The following is a 19360-nucleotide window of genomic DNA, read 5'->3' as shown; positions in this document are numbered from 1 at the left end:
ATTGCCATAAATAACATCAAACTGGATAACTACATAATACATCATAAATGCAAGTGTCCTTGTTCATCTTCCTTTCATGTGACAAAAGAGTTATGTTTAACTTAGTTTTTGTATCTAACGATATTTAGATTTATTTTGCCTGCTATAGAGTAACAGCGGCTACTTTTTACTGCATTAAAATTTAAGACTTCTCATTTTAATTCGCAATTAATTGACTCTAAAATTTATAAATTCCGATAGATGGCGCTATAACAAAAAATGAAAAATGTGACTTGTTTGTGCAAGAGTACGAAATAATAAATTGTACATCTAGTGTAGAATACATAGGACATAAGTATGCATATTGCAACAACATCGATTCAGTAATTTAATATTATAGATAAAAAATGTGTACTCAGGGGAATGCCCTGTTTCTATACAAAAAAAATATGTCAGACCTGAATAGTGTATAAATGTGAAACTAAAACCTAAATTAAATTCTACCACTAAAAACTTGGAAGAATTTTTCTTAGAGTATTTGCCCTCTACTATTATAAACTCGAAAGATGGAAGTATGGATTATGTTCATTGCTCATCTATATTAGGAAGAATATTGTTGAAGTACCTACTGAACTTGTCAAGGGCTAACGAGATTTGTATTAAATCCATATCAAAGACGATAGATAATAATAAAATTAAGTCCTATTCTACTCCTACTAATAATATAAATGCGAAAGTTTGTGAGGATGTGTGTGTGTTTGTTACTCTTTCACGCAAATACTACTGAACCGATTACAATCAAATTTAGCACACATAATTATAGTGTAACTTGGATTAACACATAGGATAGGTTTTGAACGGGAACTATGTGCGCTTTCCTTTGAAAACTAGTAGATAGAAATCTAGTAGGTAATAAATAAAACGCAAAAACACAGCTTATAAACGTGTATTTATTTCAGGAATAAAACACTACAAATATCTATAATATACATTTCACTTAATCTTACGCCGTCCGCCCGTATTGTGATACATACATACTAACATTATATATTACTTGTCTAATCGTAACGCCATTTTGTATCCGACGCAAAGAAAGTAACTCCAAAGGTTATTTGTGACTACGGCTCAACCGATTCGTCTAAATTTTCATATATTGATAGATCATGATAAAATTACAATAAAATATAGACGCTTTGACGGTTATATTAAAACCACAGCAAATGTTCATATTTCCCTAAATTTAAGCGATCATTTAGCTTGTTATTTTATTTTTTTACGTATTCCTTGCGTCGGATACAAAACAGCATATATCCAAGTCCCTTACTCCATATTGCCCGCGTGAGGACGAACTCAATACAAAAATTGCTGTGAAAAACAATATTCAAGCGAAATTTATGTCAAGCTTATTATTATGAAGTTTTGAACTTTAGTCGCCATTTTTAATTGTTGAATTATAATAATACTTAGATTCTTAGTAGTAGGTAATTTCTTTAGGCGCGTTGAGAGTAAAATTGCAAGGTCGCGTCATGGCAATGCCGTCACATAATGGAGTAAAGCGACGATTTAGGTACCATCTTTGAATCTTGCCAAAGAAGTTCCACTTCTGACACGTGTGCTCAGCACAAGCGCTCTTTTTTTTTTTCGAAAATATTTTATTTAGAAATCAATTTTAAGTTAATCCATTACCTTGTTGTTAATAATAAATAATAGTGAATCTAAGTATTATTTTATTCTTTGTCAAAATCGTTACAGATCATAGTCATGTCCAATATTTTAAAATATTTTTAAATCTAATAACGCGATCTTTAGACTCAAAAATATTTTACTTGCCGCGCCGAATTTTTTTTTCTTCGTTCAAAAAGATGGTAGTATTTTTTTATCTTTTCACATATTTACTATACTATGTGTGTTTGAAAGTTCCAAGCCGATAGAATAAAAAAAAAAAATGCAAAAAATTACCGCGTAATGTACTGTCAATACCTACGTACTGTATAGATTTTTTATTAATTTGACAGCTTTTTTTATTGTGTTGTATTCGACTTAAGAATTTTTTGAAATAAACATCCGAATTCCAAACGAATGAAATGTAGTGTTTCAGAATTACGTTTCATAAAAAAAAGAAACGCAAAAATTAAGGAAATTTTTTATTCACGATTATTTTTGTTTGAATAATAGAATCATTTTTGTTGTGTACTTTTATTGTTAGCGAAATAAACTACAGTTTTATTGCATTGTTTCCGATATACAAAAATCCAGTTAGATAAAAAGTTCCCGTAAATTCAGCTTCCGGGTGTTTGACATTTAATAAAAAAAGCGCATAGACTACCTATTACTTTTTTAAAAATCATGATTTATAGCATTGCCAGCACAAATAAAACAACTGTCAGACGACATTGACATTTCTTTTTTTTTTGCATTTTTTTTAATTTAACTTTTTTATTCTTTTATTTATGGTTCTGTCGCAACGCAGCGGCGATGTCTCTAACGTCGAGTTGCACTTTTGGCTTGTGCTGTGGCGGCTCGAAGTAGAAGTCGAAACGTTTGAACGACTCTATTTCACGTTCGGAAACCTCGAGAGACGAGAGATTGGTGATGCTGCGGTCCGGCAGGAACACGCTTGTCTCTGGAAATTATAATTTGCATCTTTAAACTAGCTGTTGGAAAATTAAAATTTACAAACACTAGTTGTTCGCACATTAGACATTGAGTGGAAATTTTTGTAAGGTTTTTATTATTTTAAACACTTGACATAGACAAATAAAATCTGTTCAGCCGTTTTTGAGTTATAAGTTGTCTAACTTACAAATTAATGTTATGCATAACTATAAATATTAACAGTATAACGAACAATGATTACTTAAAAAAATAATGTTAATTAAAGTTTCATCTATACTAATATTATAAAGCTGAAGAGTTTGTTTGTTTGTTTGAACGCGCTAATCTCAGGAAATACTGGTCCGATTTGAAAAATTCTTTCCGTGTTAGATAGCCCATTAATCGAGGAAGGCTATAGGCTATATATCATCACGCTAAGACCAACAGGAACAGAGCAATGCGGGTGAAACCGCGCGGAACAGTTAGTAAATAATATATACATATATACAAAATGAGTACAATAAAACCTTACCGGGGTGCACATGTCTGTCCGTGTCGCACACAGGGTCGCAATTCATTGTATTGTTCGACGACTGCATGCCTGCGAAATCGATAATTGAAAATATTTTATTAATTTTTGCGTTATTTATTCTAGTAATTCATTATTTTGCATATCTGGTTATTCGAGGCATAAAAACTGTATCATGATTAAAATTAAATTGAAATAAAAATACATATATCAGAACTAAGGGCGTATTCAAGTTTGAGTTCGTTTGAACTCGGAAATGTGGAAATAGTGGACTGTTATAAAAAAATTTTTTATGACATGACTTTTTTATATTAATACCTAAGGCTGTATTCACAAAGAAAGCTGGAAACTTATAAGCGCTTACCGGCGCTTGTCAGCGCTGGGCGCTGCCATATAAAATTTGTCTTGGTCTGCTTCAACCTGCTTCCTTTGTGTAGAGCGAACCATCTTAATTCTTAATACTATTATAAAGGCGAAAGTTTGTAAGGATGTATGGATGTATGGATGTATGGATGTTTGTTACTCTTTCACGTAAAAACTACTGAACCGATTACAATGAAATTTAGCACACATATAGAGGGTAACTTGGATTAACACATAGGATAGGTTTTATCCCGGAAATCCCACGGGAACTAAACTATGCGGGTTTTCCTTTGAAAACGCGGGCGAAGCCGCGGGCGGAAATCTAGTATTTTATACATATATCATCTCGGCTATATATCATCACGCTAAGACTGACAAGAGCGGAGCCACGCGGGTGAAACCGCGGGGCACAGCTAGTATATAATAAAAATGAATCGCCAAATGTGTTGATAAGCGTAAAACTCGAGAACGGCTGAACCGATTTCGTTCTTTTTTTATAATATTCCTTGAAGTACACGGATGGTTCTTATGGAGAGGAAACGTCAACATGTACCACAGGCGAAGCCGCGGGCGGTAGGTTAGTGTAATATAAATACTTACTAGGCGTATGCGAGTGCATATTTTGTTGTTGTTTATGTTCGGGCCAACCGTGGGAAAACATCGACTGTCTGCTGTCGGTCGGTGGAGGGGGCTCACTGTAGCGATCCTAACAAAAAAATTAATATTTTTTGAAATTGGTTGAAAATTGCTGAAAATATCAAGGAAGAAATAAAATCAATGATATAATAAAGTAAAAGTTAAAAATATTGTTTTCACACAGTATGTCTTTTTATTATTCAGAATAAAAGGATAAACTTATGATATTATTGTATTGTCACCGATCCTTGATAAGTGTATAAAGTTTGAATGGAATCTGTCCGTTTGTCTTAGGCTATTTTCTATTCTGTTATTTCACAAGGAACATTAGGATTTACATTCATAAAATCCTTACAGCTTAGAACTAAAAAAAAATAACAACAATGTCTCACCTGGCCTTTATAAAACTTGGAATCCGTCACACAGTGTATACTAACTTCGCTATTTAACCTCGAGCCGGCCCTCAACCGCTGGAAATACGGCAGATCTTCCCTCCCGCTCGCACCCGTCACATCCCTATCTCTATCCCTCTCTTCGCTGAACAACGCGTTTCTAAACACATTATTTTCCTCTTGTCCAAACGGGTTATATATCCCGTACTCCCTTCTTTCTTCCCTCCTCATGGGAGTTCCGATTGGCTCCGGAATCGGATTCGTGAATAGCGAATCGGAACGCTCCGGTCGAGTTCCGATCGGATTCGGGGATACCGTTTCCGGACAATCGGTATTTAAAAAGCTCTTTTGTTGCGTGTCTTCGTTCGTACTGAACAGGGAATAGCCCTCATCACTTTTTTGGGTGAAAGACGCCAAATTTATCAAATGGTTGGGGAATTCCTCTTTGTTTTCCACTATATATGTTGGTTGGTTGTAATAGAAGGGTTGGTAATTCGCGGGTGCAGGGTTCCGGATCCCAAGACTTTGTTGATGCATCATTGACATAAGCGGGTTCCGTATTGTGTACATTCCGTTCGAAGTCGGAGTTATTGTAGCTTGACAGGGTGCCGGGGGCATTGGAATAGGATCCGGGATCCTAATATCTGGCTTCTTTTGCGGTGTCGTTATTTGTACGGGCGGTAGGTTCGGATGGAACATCGGGTTGCGAAGGGTCACCATTTTAGGTTCCTGTTTCGGATCCGGTTCTGCTTTTTTGGATTTCTTTTTGGATTTTTTCGATTTCGCCTGCTGTGGTGGTGGGGGTGGTGTCGGTTCTGGGATTATTATTGTTTTCGGCGTTTCTGAAAGTCATTTTACTATTAGTATATTATTATGTGGGTTAAACATATAATTTAATGGTATATTACTGTAATAGAATAAAAATATAAATTTTATTTATAAAATTAGAATCACAAACTATCGTAACATGTTAATATTTTCCTAAGTACAATTTTATGTCTGTGTAAATGTATTTTTTCTCGGTCTAAACATAATCCGACTTAAATAATTTGCATTTTTTTTGCTATAGAATTAAATTCCACCATATTTAGTAATCAAACACTTTTTAACGGATTTAAATCGCGATTTATTCATAATTAAAACGAGACTGTTCAAAACGTTAAAAATAACTGAATCTCCACTTGCCAACATTTTTTATATCTAATCTAGAGCACAAAAACATACGAAACAAAATCTCTCACCCTGCGAGAACATCATCATAGACGGGTCAGCATTTATCACGGGCGCGGGACGAGCCACGGGCGTTGGGGTCGCTGCTAGCTGGTTGCATTTCCATAGAGGCTGGAATTTTTTATGTTTTTATTAAATAAAATACAAAAATAATACAGAAAAATATTAAAAAATATGGTCATTGTATAGTGGCTGAAAGCCTGCATCTACAAAAATATTATACACTAACGGTCTTACTGATAAAATGTTACCCATTCGCTATGCAATGGATTAGTTATTGCAATAACCTGTCTTGTATTTATGATTGACGTTTCATGTGAGCAGGACACAGCTATGGTAGAAAATGGTAGAAATTTATCCATTGTTTAACTTTTTTATAGTAAGGCCGTAAAAATATACATCTGAAAGTGTTTTTAATTTATTAAATAAAATGAAAATGTAACAAATGTTTTAATTATTAGAAAATTAATCTTAATACTATTATATCTTAATCTTAATACTATTTTAAAGGCGAAAGTTTGTATGGATGTATGGATGTAGGGATGTATGGATGTATGGATGTATGGATGTTTGTTACTCTTTCACGTAAAAACTACTGAACCGATTACAATGAAATTTAGCACACATATAGAGGGTAACTTGGATTAACACATAGGATAGGTTTTATCCCGGAAATCCCACGGGAACGGGAACTATGCGGGTTTTCCTTTGAAAACGCGGGCGAAGCCGCGGGCGGAAATCTAGTTTTTAATAAAAATACGTAACATCTCTTTAAAAAAGAACATTTCAAAACACAATCCGTAGTGAAATAAAAGTCTAGAGACTACACCAAATAGTTCCCATAAACCGTTTCGTCCGTTCTGATGTGACACACAAACAAACTAAACATATTTATATATGTATTAATTAAAATGATAAATAAATACCACAGATTTAATTGGAGCCGGTTCTTTCTTCTCATTCGGTTGTACGCGAGTTAGTGTTATACCAGGAGGTAGTTTCAAATCGGCCACCTGTAAAATAAAACAAACAAAAATAAATCTATACTAATATCATAAAACTGAAGAGTTTGTTTGTTTGAACGCGCTAATCTCAGGAACTACTGGTCCGATTTGAAAAATTCTTTCCGTGTTAGATAGCCCATTTATCGAGGAAGGCTATAGGCTGTATATCATTACGCTAAGACCAACAGGAGCGGAGCAATGCGGGTGAAACCGCGGAGCACAGCTAGTAAATAAATTATTGGACGTACATGTACGGTCGTAAATTAATATTGGTAGAAAAAAATTAGGATTACTGTATTGATTTGATTGATATTTATATCCAGTATATTGAATTCTTTTTTTTTTTGACGTGACAACGTCTTATAATTCGATAGAGCCGGCTGCACGCACGAAAAAACATGACTCATGCGGCGTTACCTCGCTCTGAGGCGTTCCATGTAAGGCTTGAAGTGCAAGCGAGAGCGCGGAACGAGCGACAAAGAAGCACAATCGGACGTTTTTTTAACAATTTGTGTCATTTTCATTCAAAAACACTTGTAAGGATCGAATTTTCAATCGAAAAATAAAACAATATTAGACAAATCAATTTAAAATTAAACCTATGATTGAAAAAATCTGCCTTGCCAGATAGGCATAGGCATAGGTTGAATAAAAGTTTCGCGTTTAGTTTCATAAGAGCTGATTTTTCAATCCTTGGTTAAAACTTATTCGTCAAATAATGTATAAAACAACCATTTTAAAAACGTATTCTAATAGGCATGACGAAAGATTTTGAAATCCTCTTCCATAATGTGTGTAAACGGTTATGTGTTTACGGTTAGGTGTATGTGTTTACTATACAAGAAAAACCCTATATTTCGGTAATATACTTAAATTTAACGAAGATAAAAGCCATTTTTCAAAAAATATTTATTAACTGTGCCAAAACAGCTCGCAGGTGTCATGGCGTAGGCGTGACGTCAAACTTTGGTAAATACGTAATTATTTGTACGCATTGCGAAGAAAATTAAAAAAGTCTTTATTTAATATGTGTTATAGAAACGAATTTCAAAGTTTATGAGTGGTGTGCAGTATTGCAGTGTGAATCCACATTAAAATAATGCTCAAAAATGTGTTAGTAATTATTTCAAGCGAGAAATAATAAGAAATGATTGTATAAAGTTGGTGCGGAGAACCCCGAACCACGTATTCGTGAATTCGCAATTGTATTTCTGTTCTGAGTCGATAAAGCATACGTGAAAAAATAGAAAATAAATAAAAATGCGTATTCTCAACATATTCATAACAACAAAACACATCTGACGCGAGTTGTTTACTTAAGCGTGACGTCACGCGTGTTTTAGTCAAAATGGCTAACTGCAGAATTTCAATGTTTTATTTTATTGATAATCTCATTAATCTTAATGGTTTTAAGATTTCTAAGTCACTATATTGAATTTATTTATTGTACATTTTCCCTTAAAAACACTAATACGATCATTTATGGATACTGTCGTCATGCCTATTGCCCGTATTTGACAGTTTACGTGACATTTTAATATTATCGTGTAATACTTTATTGGACGGATAAGTTTTATCCAAGCATTGAAAAATCGGCCCTAAAAATAATAAACAAATAAATAAATAAAAACTAACCTGCACACCGCTACTTAGTTGTTCCATGATACTACAAGACGCTGGTTTTTCAGCTTCATTCACTGTACCATTCTGAAATAATTGTAAAAAAGAAATTTTTATATAACAATTATATAATACACTAGATTTCCGCCCGCAGCTTCGCCCGCGTTTTCAACGAAAAACTCGCACAGTTCCCGTTCCCGTGGGATTTCCGGGACTAAACCTATCCTATGTGTAAATCCAAGTTACCCTCTATATGTGTGCTAAATTTCATTGTAATCGGTTCAGTAGTATTTGCGTGAAAAAGTAACGAACACACACATACACATCCTCACAAACTTTCGCATTTATAATATTAGTAGGATGTATCATCAAATACAACATTCCTAGAAAATTATTTCCACAATAAGTCAATCGCTAAAATCTTTCACTAATAACTATAAGATGCCCGAAAAACGTTATATTCATTGAAATAAGCACCTTATTTTGTGACAGTAATGTTCAAAGTCTATTGTGACGACCATTAGAAAACTCTGCCTCATAGACGCGTAAGCAGAGTTTTGCTTCGGACACTTTTTGAGCATGAATTAGTATATTAATTAGTGAAATATTAAATTTAAATAGATTCAAGAAAAACGTTCCTTCACTACATAGTATAAAACAAAGTCGCTTTCTCTGTCCCTATGTCCCTATGTATGCCTAAATCTTTAAAACTACGCAACGGATTTTGATGCGGTTTTTTTTAAATAGATTCTCGTCGAAGGTTTTAGTATATAATTTATTACGTTTTAGACAAAGCCGGCAAAGCCGAGGGCGGAAAGCTAGTATAAGTTAAAATAGTTGTACAAATAAATGAATATATTACCTTTTTATTATTAACAACTTCGATAGTAGTGTCCGGTGTGATGTTGATAACTTGTTGCTTATGTTGCTGCTGTTGTTGCTCCTTCTTCTTCTCCTTCTTGTTGTTCTGTTGCTGTTGATCTCGTTGCTGTTGTTCTCGTTGCTGTTGTTCTCGTTGCTGTTGCTGTTGTTGCTGGGCCTTCTGCTTCGCTTGAGCTGCTTGCGTTTTAACTAATTTGAAAAAAAAATGTAATTACATTTATGTACTACAAATATTACAAAGATAAAAGTCAGCAATGCAAACATAAGCGACAACGACATATTATTTTTGTAATTATCTATTTAGTTGGTTTTTAGTTATTAAAGCAACTTGTGTATTCTGCTCGCTAAATAAATAACAAATTAAGTGCTAACCAAATCAATAAATCTACTTAATTTTCAATTCACTTGTTTATAATTTTTTATGTCGAATTAGGTCAGTTATCGATAATATTTTTAACAGATAAAAAATGCAAAAAAGTGAAGTCCCATGTCCCCAAGTGGGGTAAGGGGTAGCTACCCTACCCCTTACCCCACTTATACATCTGTTTCACTGATCGATTTTATTTAGGGACAAGTAGGTGATCAGCGTTCTGTGTCCTACCAGAACGAGACATTTTTATTCTTCGTCTCCACCGGGAATCGAACCCAGGACCCCTCGGTTCTACGCTCACGCGTCAACCACTGTACCAAGGAAGCGGTCATAAAAAATGCAAGATGCTTTTAAATTTAATAAAAGTAATCATTTAAATTCAATCCATTCAAAACTCACCGTTCTTCTCTTGCCGACTCTCCTTCTCCTTCTCTATCCTCTCTCTCTCCTTCTCTTGCCTCTTGTTCTCTTTCTCCTCCCTCTTCTTCGCTTTCGCGTCCTCCTTCCTCTGTTGCTCCTGCTTCTTGTTGCTCTTGTTGCTCATCTCTTGTTGCTGCTGTTGCTGTTGTTGTTTCTGTTCCTTTCTCTCCGCTCTCTTTTTCGCTTCGAGCTGTTGCTGTCTCTCTCTTTCCTCTTCTTCCGCCTGCTGGTGAAATATGTAAATAAATGATTGTAATGAATAATATCATCCCTACTAATATTATAAATGCGAAAGTTTGTGAGGATGTGTGTGTGTTTGTTACTCTTTCACGCAAATACTACTGAACCAATTAGAATGAAATTTAGCACACATATAGAGGGTAACTTGGACTAACACATAGAATAGGTTTTATCCCGGAAATCCCACGGGAACGGGAACTATGCGGGTTTTTCTTTGAAAAGGCGGGCGAAGCCGCGGGCGGAAATCTAGTATGATATAATGATGAATATAATGATAATATTATCATCTAAATTCTTAACCAATAATAAAATGGGAGTGTTTATCTGTTCCGGCTAATCTCTGGAGCGACTGAACCGATTTAGACGGAATTTTAACTGTAATAAGGAGTAACTTAGGCTACTATTTATTCTGATATTTCATAAGACATAATGATTATAATGAATGCATTTACGCGATAGAAACCGCGGGACTTTCTGTAGAAAACTAATCAGAAAATTATACTATAATATTATAAAGCTGAAGAGTTTGTTTGTTTGTAGGCGCTAATCTCAATAACTACTGGTCGATTTGGAAAATTATTTCGGTGTTAGATAGCCCATGTATCGAGGAAGGCTATAGGCTATATATCATCACGCTAAGACCAACAGGAGCGGAGAAATGCGAGTGAAACCGCAGGGCGGAGCTAGTAAAATATATAACTATATTTACTTGTTGTTTAGCCAAAAGTTTCCTCTGTTTCTTCGACAACGGCTGCGTTTCCGTATTTTGCTTTTCCGCAGCTTTCTTTGCTTCCGCCTTCTGTGTTGGTGTTTCCTTCGGTTTCTTTTGCTAAATGTGTAAAAATAATAATATATTTAATATACAATATAAAAAAAGTAAGTCGTTAGTTATAACACATATTTTCCCACGTTTGCACATTTCCCCATGTTTGTATATTTTCCCACGGTTGCATATTTTCCCACGGTTGCATATTTTCCCATGTTTGTATATTTCCCCACGGTTGCATATTTCCCCACGGTTGCATATTTTCCCATGTTTGTATATTTACCCACGGTTGCACATTTCCCCATGTTTGTATATTTTCCCACGGTTGCATATTTCCCCACGGTTGCATATTTTCCCATGTTTGTATATTTCCCCACGTTTGTATATTTCCCCACGGTTGCATATTTTCCCATGTTTGTATATTTACCCACGGTTGCATATTTCCCCATGTTTGTATATTTCTCCACGGTTGCATATTTCCCCATGTTTGTATATTTCCCCACGTTTGTATATTACCCCACGTGTGTATATTTTCCCATGTTCGTTTATTTTACCATATTAGTATATTTTCAACATGGGAATATTATTATAAACATTAGACACTTAATTCTCTTACCTTCTCTTTCTCCTTCCCTTTGGCCAGTTGGTTGATGTGCGCTATCGCTTGCTCCCAGCTCTGTTTCTTGTTGTTTTCCGCCTGTTTGTTTGTCTGTTTGTTGTTCGCTTCTTCGTGCATGTTCACTACTGCAATAGTAATCATTAAATGTATTTTATAAATATAGAAATATTAGAAAATCACAAGTATCTAATCATAAGTATTGACACCTAACCTAACTACATAACTGCTATTTTAATTGACTATGATTATGAATAATTGGCGAATTGGCTTAACCCATTGAGCCCCGAACGGCCCGATCGGTCCACGACACAATAGATTTTCTATTGTGTCTGTGATTCCGAGGCCCGAGTTATTACAGGGCGATTATGAATTGAAAAATTTCCAGACAAATAACCATTTTAAAAATGTTTGTTGAATACGTTATTTTTTTACGGAAAAGGTGAAATTTTTTGTCCTAGTAATAAGCCCCTAATACCTACTTCAATAAAATTAGATTTTCCTTAAAAAGAGACACAAAAGCCCTTACCGGTGAGATGGTGCTGCGCATTCAGTATGTAGGGCTCCGCCCCAGCGCGGGTCACACGCACCGTGCCACCTGTATCTATATAAACAAATTAAACGGTATTAAAATCGGTTTTATTTCCGTGGTTGAAGAAATTATGAAAAGGATGGATTTAACCCATTGACCACCGAGCGCCCCGATCGGGGCGCGACACAATAGATTATCTATTGTGTCTGTGATTCCGGGGACTGATGGATTAAATAAATTTTTTTCGGGAAAGCGTAACAGACAGACAGACAGACAGACAGAGTTACTTTCGCATTTATAATATTAAGCAGGGATTACTATTAAACTAGTAATTAAAAACGTAATTTTCTTTGTGCACAAGTCATACATCTTTTGGTCCTTCAAGCCGGATCAAACATATAACGACTCGCTCTGACATAAATCCAAATAAGCTACCAATTTTCAAATATAATTTTTTTTAAGTTTCTTTTTTGATAAACCTTTAAATAGATTTCATAATCTATACTAATATTATAAAGCTGAATAGTTTGTGTTTGTTTGAACGCGTTAATCTCGGGAACTACTGGTCCTATTTGAAAAATTCTTTCGATGTTAGATAGCCCATTTATCGAGGAAGGTTATAGGCTATATATCATCACGCTAAGACCAACAGGAGCGGAGCACTGCGGGTGAAACCGCGGGGCACAGCTAGTTGCAAATAAAATTAATGTGTACTCACTCATCATTTGCTTCTGTTTCTCCATAGTGTATTTCTCTATATATCTTTGCTGGTCTATTTGGGCTTTCGTCATCGTTTGCGTGTCCTGAAAACATATAAAAATATAAAAAATGTGTGCGTGTACTAGTGTACACACGTAAGAAGTGAAACTTCTTTATGACCTCATTTTTCAAAAAATAATTTACTATATGCAACTTTACAGAAATACGTCGAATCACGCGTGGTAGGGATAAGAAAAAGACGGCGCGTAACGGAAAATGTCACGCGTAACGAAAAAATGTTACACTAAATTTTTTTTCAACCCCGATAAAGAAGTTTCACTTCAAAAAAATCATTTGATTATATTACTATTATAAACATTTTTATTATTATTTTACTATTACTTTACTTATTTTACGGGTAAAACATTATAATCTATACTAATATTATAAAGCTGAAGAGTTTGTTTGTTTGTTTGCGCTAATCTCGGGAACTACTGGTCGATTTGAAATATTCTTTCGGTGTTAGATAGCCCATTTATCGAGGAAGGCTATAGGCTATATATCATCACGCTAAGACCAACAGGAGCGGATCACTGCGGGTAAAACCGCGGAGCATAGCTAGTAGCTAATAATTTTTACCTCGTCATGCATTTCCTCTTTCCCTTGCAGTGCTCTCGCTTCGGCGAGCTGATTTTCAACTTGCTGCAGACGCTCCGATAGATCCACCGCTTGTTTCCTCGCATTTTCTAATTCCTGTAGAAAATAATCATAAAAAATACATATAATAAAACTGTAGAAGACTGACTGTATGTTTGTTTCGGGTTACACAAACTACTGGACTCAAACTCAAACATTTATTTATTCAATTAGACTTCTTCTAGAAGCACTTTTGAATCGTCATTACATATTTTTAACATTTACCACCGATTCGGAAAGCAGTATCTATGGAGAAGAACCGGCAAGAAACTCCATAGTTGCTCTTTTTTTCGGACGGATTTTGATGTACCTTTTTGAAGTGAAACTTCTTTAGGCGCGTTGCGAGTACAATTTCAAGGTCACGTCATGGCATAAGGACGACGATTTTGGTATCTTTGAATCTTGCCAAACAAGTTTCACTTCTGAAACATGTGCTCGGCACACATGCTCATTTTTCTGTTACGAATTTGTGTGATGATAAATTTCCACTAATTTGCAGTTCAAAAGCGAAATAAGCTCTAAAAATGTATGTTTTCCAAAGTAAATTGCATAAAAATCGGTTGAGAGGTTTAAGCGGGAAAGCGTAACAGAAAGACAGACAGACAGAGTTACTTTCGCATTTATAATATTAGTAGGGACATGGATGCTATAAAATTAAACATCAAATACTTTATTTATTACATAGTGCTCATAATTTTCAGGACAATTTTCACACACGGCACGATCTGATCCCATACTAAGTTTTCGCTTCTGTTATGGAAACCAAATGGCTGATAAACATACATATATAATTTTAAATAAATACTTATGTAAATAATTAACACCCAGACACAGAGCAAACATCTATGTTCATCACACAAATATTTGCCCCGGGTGGGAATCGAACCCACGACCTCTGGCGTTGAAGGCAGGGCCACTACCAACTAAGCCAACCGGTCAGTCGAAATATATTACCTTAGTCGTAGTATTGTATAGATTCGTTATTTCGCCTAATTCCTCAGACGCCACTTGTAACTTTGCCTGTTGCGCGAGATTCAATTTCAGCTTTTTACCTGAAATTTGGAAAAATAATATTAGTTTATTTAGATAGAAGAGCTTTTCAAAAAGGTAAGTTTGCAATCACAATAGTTTAAAAATATACAGGGTGTAACATTAGAATTTAAATAAAATTAGATTTCCTATCAGAAATCGAATATGGGCGTTTCGAACGATGCAATATGTAATAATTTCGTTAAAGAGTAAATCTACGGCATATTGAAAGATGCCGAGAGTATGTAAAGTGACGGACGCCGTTTTTAATCGAAATTGAACAATTTGGCTTCGACTTTTATACTATAGCTTGACCGCAACCGCTGTACCGCGCCTTAAGGCCGGCCGCATACATCAGTTTTCCTGATTCGGACCACACACATGCGTTATTTTCGAATACCGAGATTAGTCTTGGAGTAGCTTCAGTGGAGTGCACACGTTTGGAAGAAGCATGAATTTCGATGACGATTTTTGATCAGGAAAACTGATGTATGTGGCCGGCCTAAGCCTTGTATGCACTTGAGCATGCTCAGGCGAATGAGCGGTTAATTCACCTGAGCATGCTCAGTACAGACTGTTCCGTTTCTTTCTAACTTCTAACTCATGTTCATTTTTAACTCTCCTCACCGCACATACCTGATACGATATACCACCGCAGGATTAGAATGTTTATATGATTTGCTGTGATGTAGACATGTAAATAACAAGTGAACGAAATTATTTGCCAAAAATCGTTTAGAAAAAATTAAATTAAAAATGCTTGTGGCCAAATTTTGACTATTGTCGAGCCAATTTAATAGGCAACATTTGACGTCTATCAATTTTATCTTCGAAGAGAGGTAACCTGCTTAAAAACATCGATTAAAGTGAATTAATCGATACGGATTTGAAACATTTGTCAATCGAATTTATTGATTTATGATAATTTTTATTCACAAGTAATCAATGCATTCGATTCTAGATGTCAGATTTCGATTTTTAGAGTAACGTCTCTGGTATTTAAAAAGAAAAAAGGTTTATTGACACAAAATTGTAGTGACGTCAGTTCGTACTTCATTACTTGTATCGGTCATTGTTATTATAAATATGTAGTCGTAATTGAAAAAAGTCAAGCAAATGTGCAGTTCTAACAAAACGAAATATCATGATATTCTATGTCGTCGTTACTAGGTTACGTTCTTGAATTTTGTTGAACTGTCAAATGTTGCCTATTAAAATGGCTCTACTATAGCAACGTAGTCGATATATTCTCCTAATTATAAATATACATAAAATTTTGTTTGTTTATAAACATACGTAGTACCATCAGTTGCCACTTGATTGTGAGTGGCGCTGCTTTCCATACAAAATCAAGTGAATCGGTCGAAGAAAGCAGATGTCGTGTGACAGCGACGCAACAGCTTACATAATACGAATTTTTTGACCAGTCGTGAACCTGTCGCGCTGCTATTGCGTGGCGGTCGTTATCTGCTGATTTTTAGCTAATAAAGCCGCGGAAGGGCCCTAGTCGGACGGGAATATAAAGCGCAGTGCACACTCACGCCTCGCCCGTGACGCGTGGTGCAGCGCGGCGAGGTGTACGCAGCAGTCTATTTTTGTTTGAACTCGCTAATCTCAGGAACTGCTGGTTCGATTTGAAAAATTCTTTCGGTGTTATATAGCCCATTTATCGAGGAAGGCTATAGGCTATATATCTTCACGCTAAGACCAACAGGAGCGGAGCACTATACAGGGTCACTTGTAAAACATCAGCAACCTCGCAGGACAAGATATCCAATATAATAAGTAACAACAATTGTTCTATGACTTGACGGTGGAAGGGGGTGTTAGATGGACTGGTATATTGGTTCTATGGGGACTATGGACTTTTCAATATTAAAAATTGAAAATAATGGCAGACGGTGACTCGTCAGTTCGGTCGATGGGCTCCCAAAAAGGTTACCGAGAATGGCAACAAGGGGGCAATATCACTATAAAGCGCAGTGCACACTCACGCCGCGCCCGCGACGCGTGGTGCAGCGCGGCGAGCCTCGCCCTCGCGTCCCGCAGCAGTCGCGCCGCACGAGCGTGTGCACCCTCCGCTTCGGCGAGCGTCGCGTTCGCGCGCGCCGCGTCCGAGCGAAGCGAACACACCTCGCGTGCGAGACGGCTCTCCATCTGGAACGGGATAAACAAACATTTTCATTAGTCACTAAAATTTATTTTGTTAACTTGCCAAATATAATGTAATATGGAATTTGTAAGGGAAGGCACTGCCTTCTGAGATACAGGTAATTACCTAGTTCAGAAGGCAGAGCAATATTGTAATGTTATATTTGAAGTTGCTAATAAATTTTATTTTATTTTATTATTTGTACGGCCTTTGACATAGGTTACACCACACCCCGGACACTCCATGCAAAATTATCGTTTTGACAGTCACACTGTAGAGACTGCAAATGTGTGTGTTAGCGCTTTAGGAAAATTTCTATACGTCAGGAAAATGTTTATAAGCCAGGAAAATTTCTAAAAGACAGGAAAATTTCTTTACGCCAGGAAAAATCCAAAGTCGATAAGTCGGGAAAATTTCGATAAGACAGGAGAATTTCTATACGTTATTACGAAAATTTCTCTTTGTGGGGAAAATTTCTATAAGTCAATAAAAAATAATATTATAGATATATTATGATAAAATACGTATTTAAGGCGATAGAAACGATTCAACTATAAATTTATATTTAAACGTTGTATGCATAATAAATAACTTTTTATTAAGTATTTAATTTGAAAGATAAATTAAAAAATTTAATCAGAGAGATAATGTAAAAAGCAGTTTTAATCCTACTAAAGTAGAGCCATTTTAATAGGCAACATTTGACAGTTCAACAAAATTCAACAACGTAACCTAGTAACGACGACATAGAATAAAATGATATTTCGTTTTGTTAGAACTGCACATTTGCTTAACTTTTTTCAATTACGATTACATATTTATAATAATAATGACCGATACAAGTAATTTTAGGATTTGATTTTACTGATAAACCATTCTAAACATAATAAACAATTTCTGATTTAAAAGAACTGACGTTGCTACAATTTTGTGTCAATAAACCTTTTTTCTTTTTAAATACCAGAGACGTTACTCTAAAAATCGAAATCTGACATCTAGAATCGAATGCATAGATTACTTGGGAATAAAAATCATAATAAATTATTGACAAATGTTTCAAGTCCGTATCGATTGATTCACTTTAATCGATGTTTTTAAGCAGGTTACCACCCTATGAAGATAACATTGATAGACGTCAAATGTTGCCTATTAAATTGGCTCGATAATAATATTATAAATGCGAAAGTTTGTGAGGATGTGTGTGTGTGTGTGTTTGTTACTCTTTCACGCAAATACTACTGAACCGATTACAATGAAATTTAGCACACATATAGAAGGTAACTTGGATTAACACATAGGGTAGGTTTTATCCTACCCTATGTGTTAATCCAATATTATGTCCTTTCTCAGATATCAAAATACATATCTCTATAGCAAATTGGTTCAGTAGTTAGGGCGTGATTGAATAACAGACAGACATACAGAGTTACTTTCGCATTTATAATATTAGTATATGGATTTTTTCAAAAAATAATTTACTATATGCAACTTTCGAATGCAATTTGACGAAGACGCGCACAGAAAGCTTGGAAATAATAAATAAACTCCACATGTCTGGCCGGACCTTCTATATTATATTATATGTAGTAGCACGTCTTAATCTCGCAGGTCTGATCGTACCAGACCTCGCCACTATACTATAAATATAAATAAAACTCACCCGCTTCGCCTTCTGCCGCTGTTTCTTCGCGCGCTTCTTCCCGCGATCTACATGTCTGGCCGGACCTTCTATATATTGTAGTAGCGCATCCAAATCTCGAGGGTCTGATCCTCGACGACCACGCCAGCATGAACCACTGAAAGATAAATAAAAATTAATTATTATTAATAATAAAATTTATTAAAAACATTTGGGGGAAGATTTTAGGGGGGGAAAATCGTGAATAATCCATACTAATATTATAAATGCGAAACTAACTCTGTCTGTCTGTCTGTTACTCAATCACGCCTAAACTACTGAACCAATTTGCATGAAATTTGGCATGGAGATATTTTGATACCCGAGAAAGAACATAGGCTACCTTTAATTGCGAAATATGTACCACGGGCGAAGCCGGGGCGGACCTCTAGTATTATTATAAATGCGAAAGTGTGTTTATTCGTTTTAATGTGACATGGCCATGGGTAACTTTTGACAGCGGTGAAACGACTCATACTAATGCGAATTTAACATCAGGGGAATCCGCGGGCAAAGAAAAATATATTGTTTTCAATAAAAATGATGATGATGATATTGTTCATGAAATTTATAATAATTCCATAATTCCAGGGCCCTGGTGAAAGCGCCCAACGACCGGGCGAGTTTATACGTTCGCTAGCTATGCAGATACTGAGCCATTCTGCGCACGCGCGGCCTGTGGATAGAGAGCATAGCGTACGGGATGTGGGTGGGAATAGGTGGGTGGTTTACTTTAATCAGTCGTAAAAATTTCCAATTTTAGAAAGATTAGAAAAATGATTTTAACAATAGTTAGGGAAATTTCGTTTGACAGAAAAATTACGATAAGTCGGGAAAATTTCCAGAAGTTAGGAAAATTTCTATACGTGAGGAAAATTTCTCTTTACCGCAAAAATTTCTACACGTCAGGAAAATTTCTATACGTCGGGAAA

The 19360-nt window shown here is 35.6% G+C and overlaps 1 protein-coding gene across 5 annotated transcripts in view; it reads right to left on the bottom strand.

Annotated features, from left to right (window-relative positions):
• Positions 1-909: 909 nt before the first annotated feature.
• Positions 910-19360, bottom strand: part of LOC149475244 (uncharacterized) — a 53924-nt gene continuing 35473 nt past the window's right edge. The window contains exons 31-47 of one of the 5 annotated variants that reach the window (XM_089713535.1): positions 18411-18546; positions 16593-16755; positions 14524-14621; positions 13513-13626; positions 12893-12977; positions 12172-12246; positions 11643-11770; positions 10970-11089; positions 10000-10246; positions 9211-9404; positions 8364-8435; positions 6651-6737; positions 5736-5835; positions 4495-5336; positions 4067-4172; positions 3107-3184; positions 910-2602 (exon numbers count right to left, since the gene is read on the bottom strand). In XM_089713535.1, the coding sequence (XP_089569661.1) occupies positions 2424-2602; positions 3107-3184; positions 4067-4172; positions 4495-5336; positions 5736-5835; positions 6651-6737; positions 8364-8435; positions 9211-9404; positions 10000-10246; positions 10970-11089; positions 11643-11770; positions 12172-12246; positions 12893-12977; positions 13513-13626; positions 14524-14621; positions 16593-16755; positions 18411-18546 (2824 nt within the window). In that variant the 3' untranslated portion in view covers positions 910-2423. Of the gene's footprint in view, positions 2603-3106; positions 3185-4066; positions 4173-4494; positions 5337-5735; positions 5836-6650; positions 6738-8363; positions 8436-9210; positions 9420-9999; positions 10247-10969; positions 11090-11642; positions 11771-12171; positions 12247-12892; positions 12978-13512; positions 13627-14523; positions 14622-16592; positions 16756-18410; positions 18547-19360 lie in introns of all 5 variants that reach the window. The other 4 variants (XM_089713533.1, XM_089713536.1, XM_089713532.1 and 1 more) reach the window with 4 other exon arrangements.

The sequence above is a fragment of the Colias philodice genome, chromosome 31 (genome assembly GCF_061535455.1).
Source record: "Colias philodice isolate Cphi_HAF_F1 chromosome 31, ilColPhil1 Martin Lab GWU primary, whole genome shotgun sequence".
In the NCBI taxonomy this organism is placed as follows: domain Eukaryota; kingdom Metazoa; phylum Arthropoda; class Insecta; order Lepidoptera; family Pieridae; genus Colias; species Colias philodice.
This window is presented reverse-complemented; position numbering and strand designations above follow the sequence as displayed.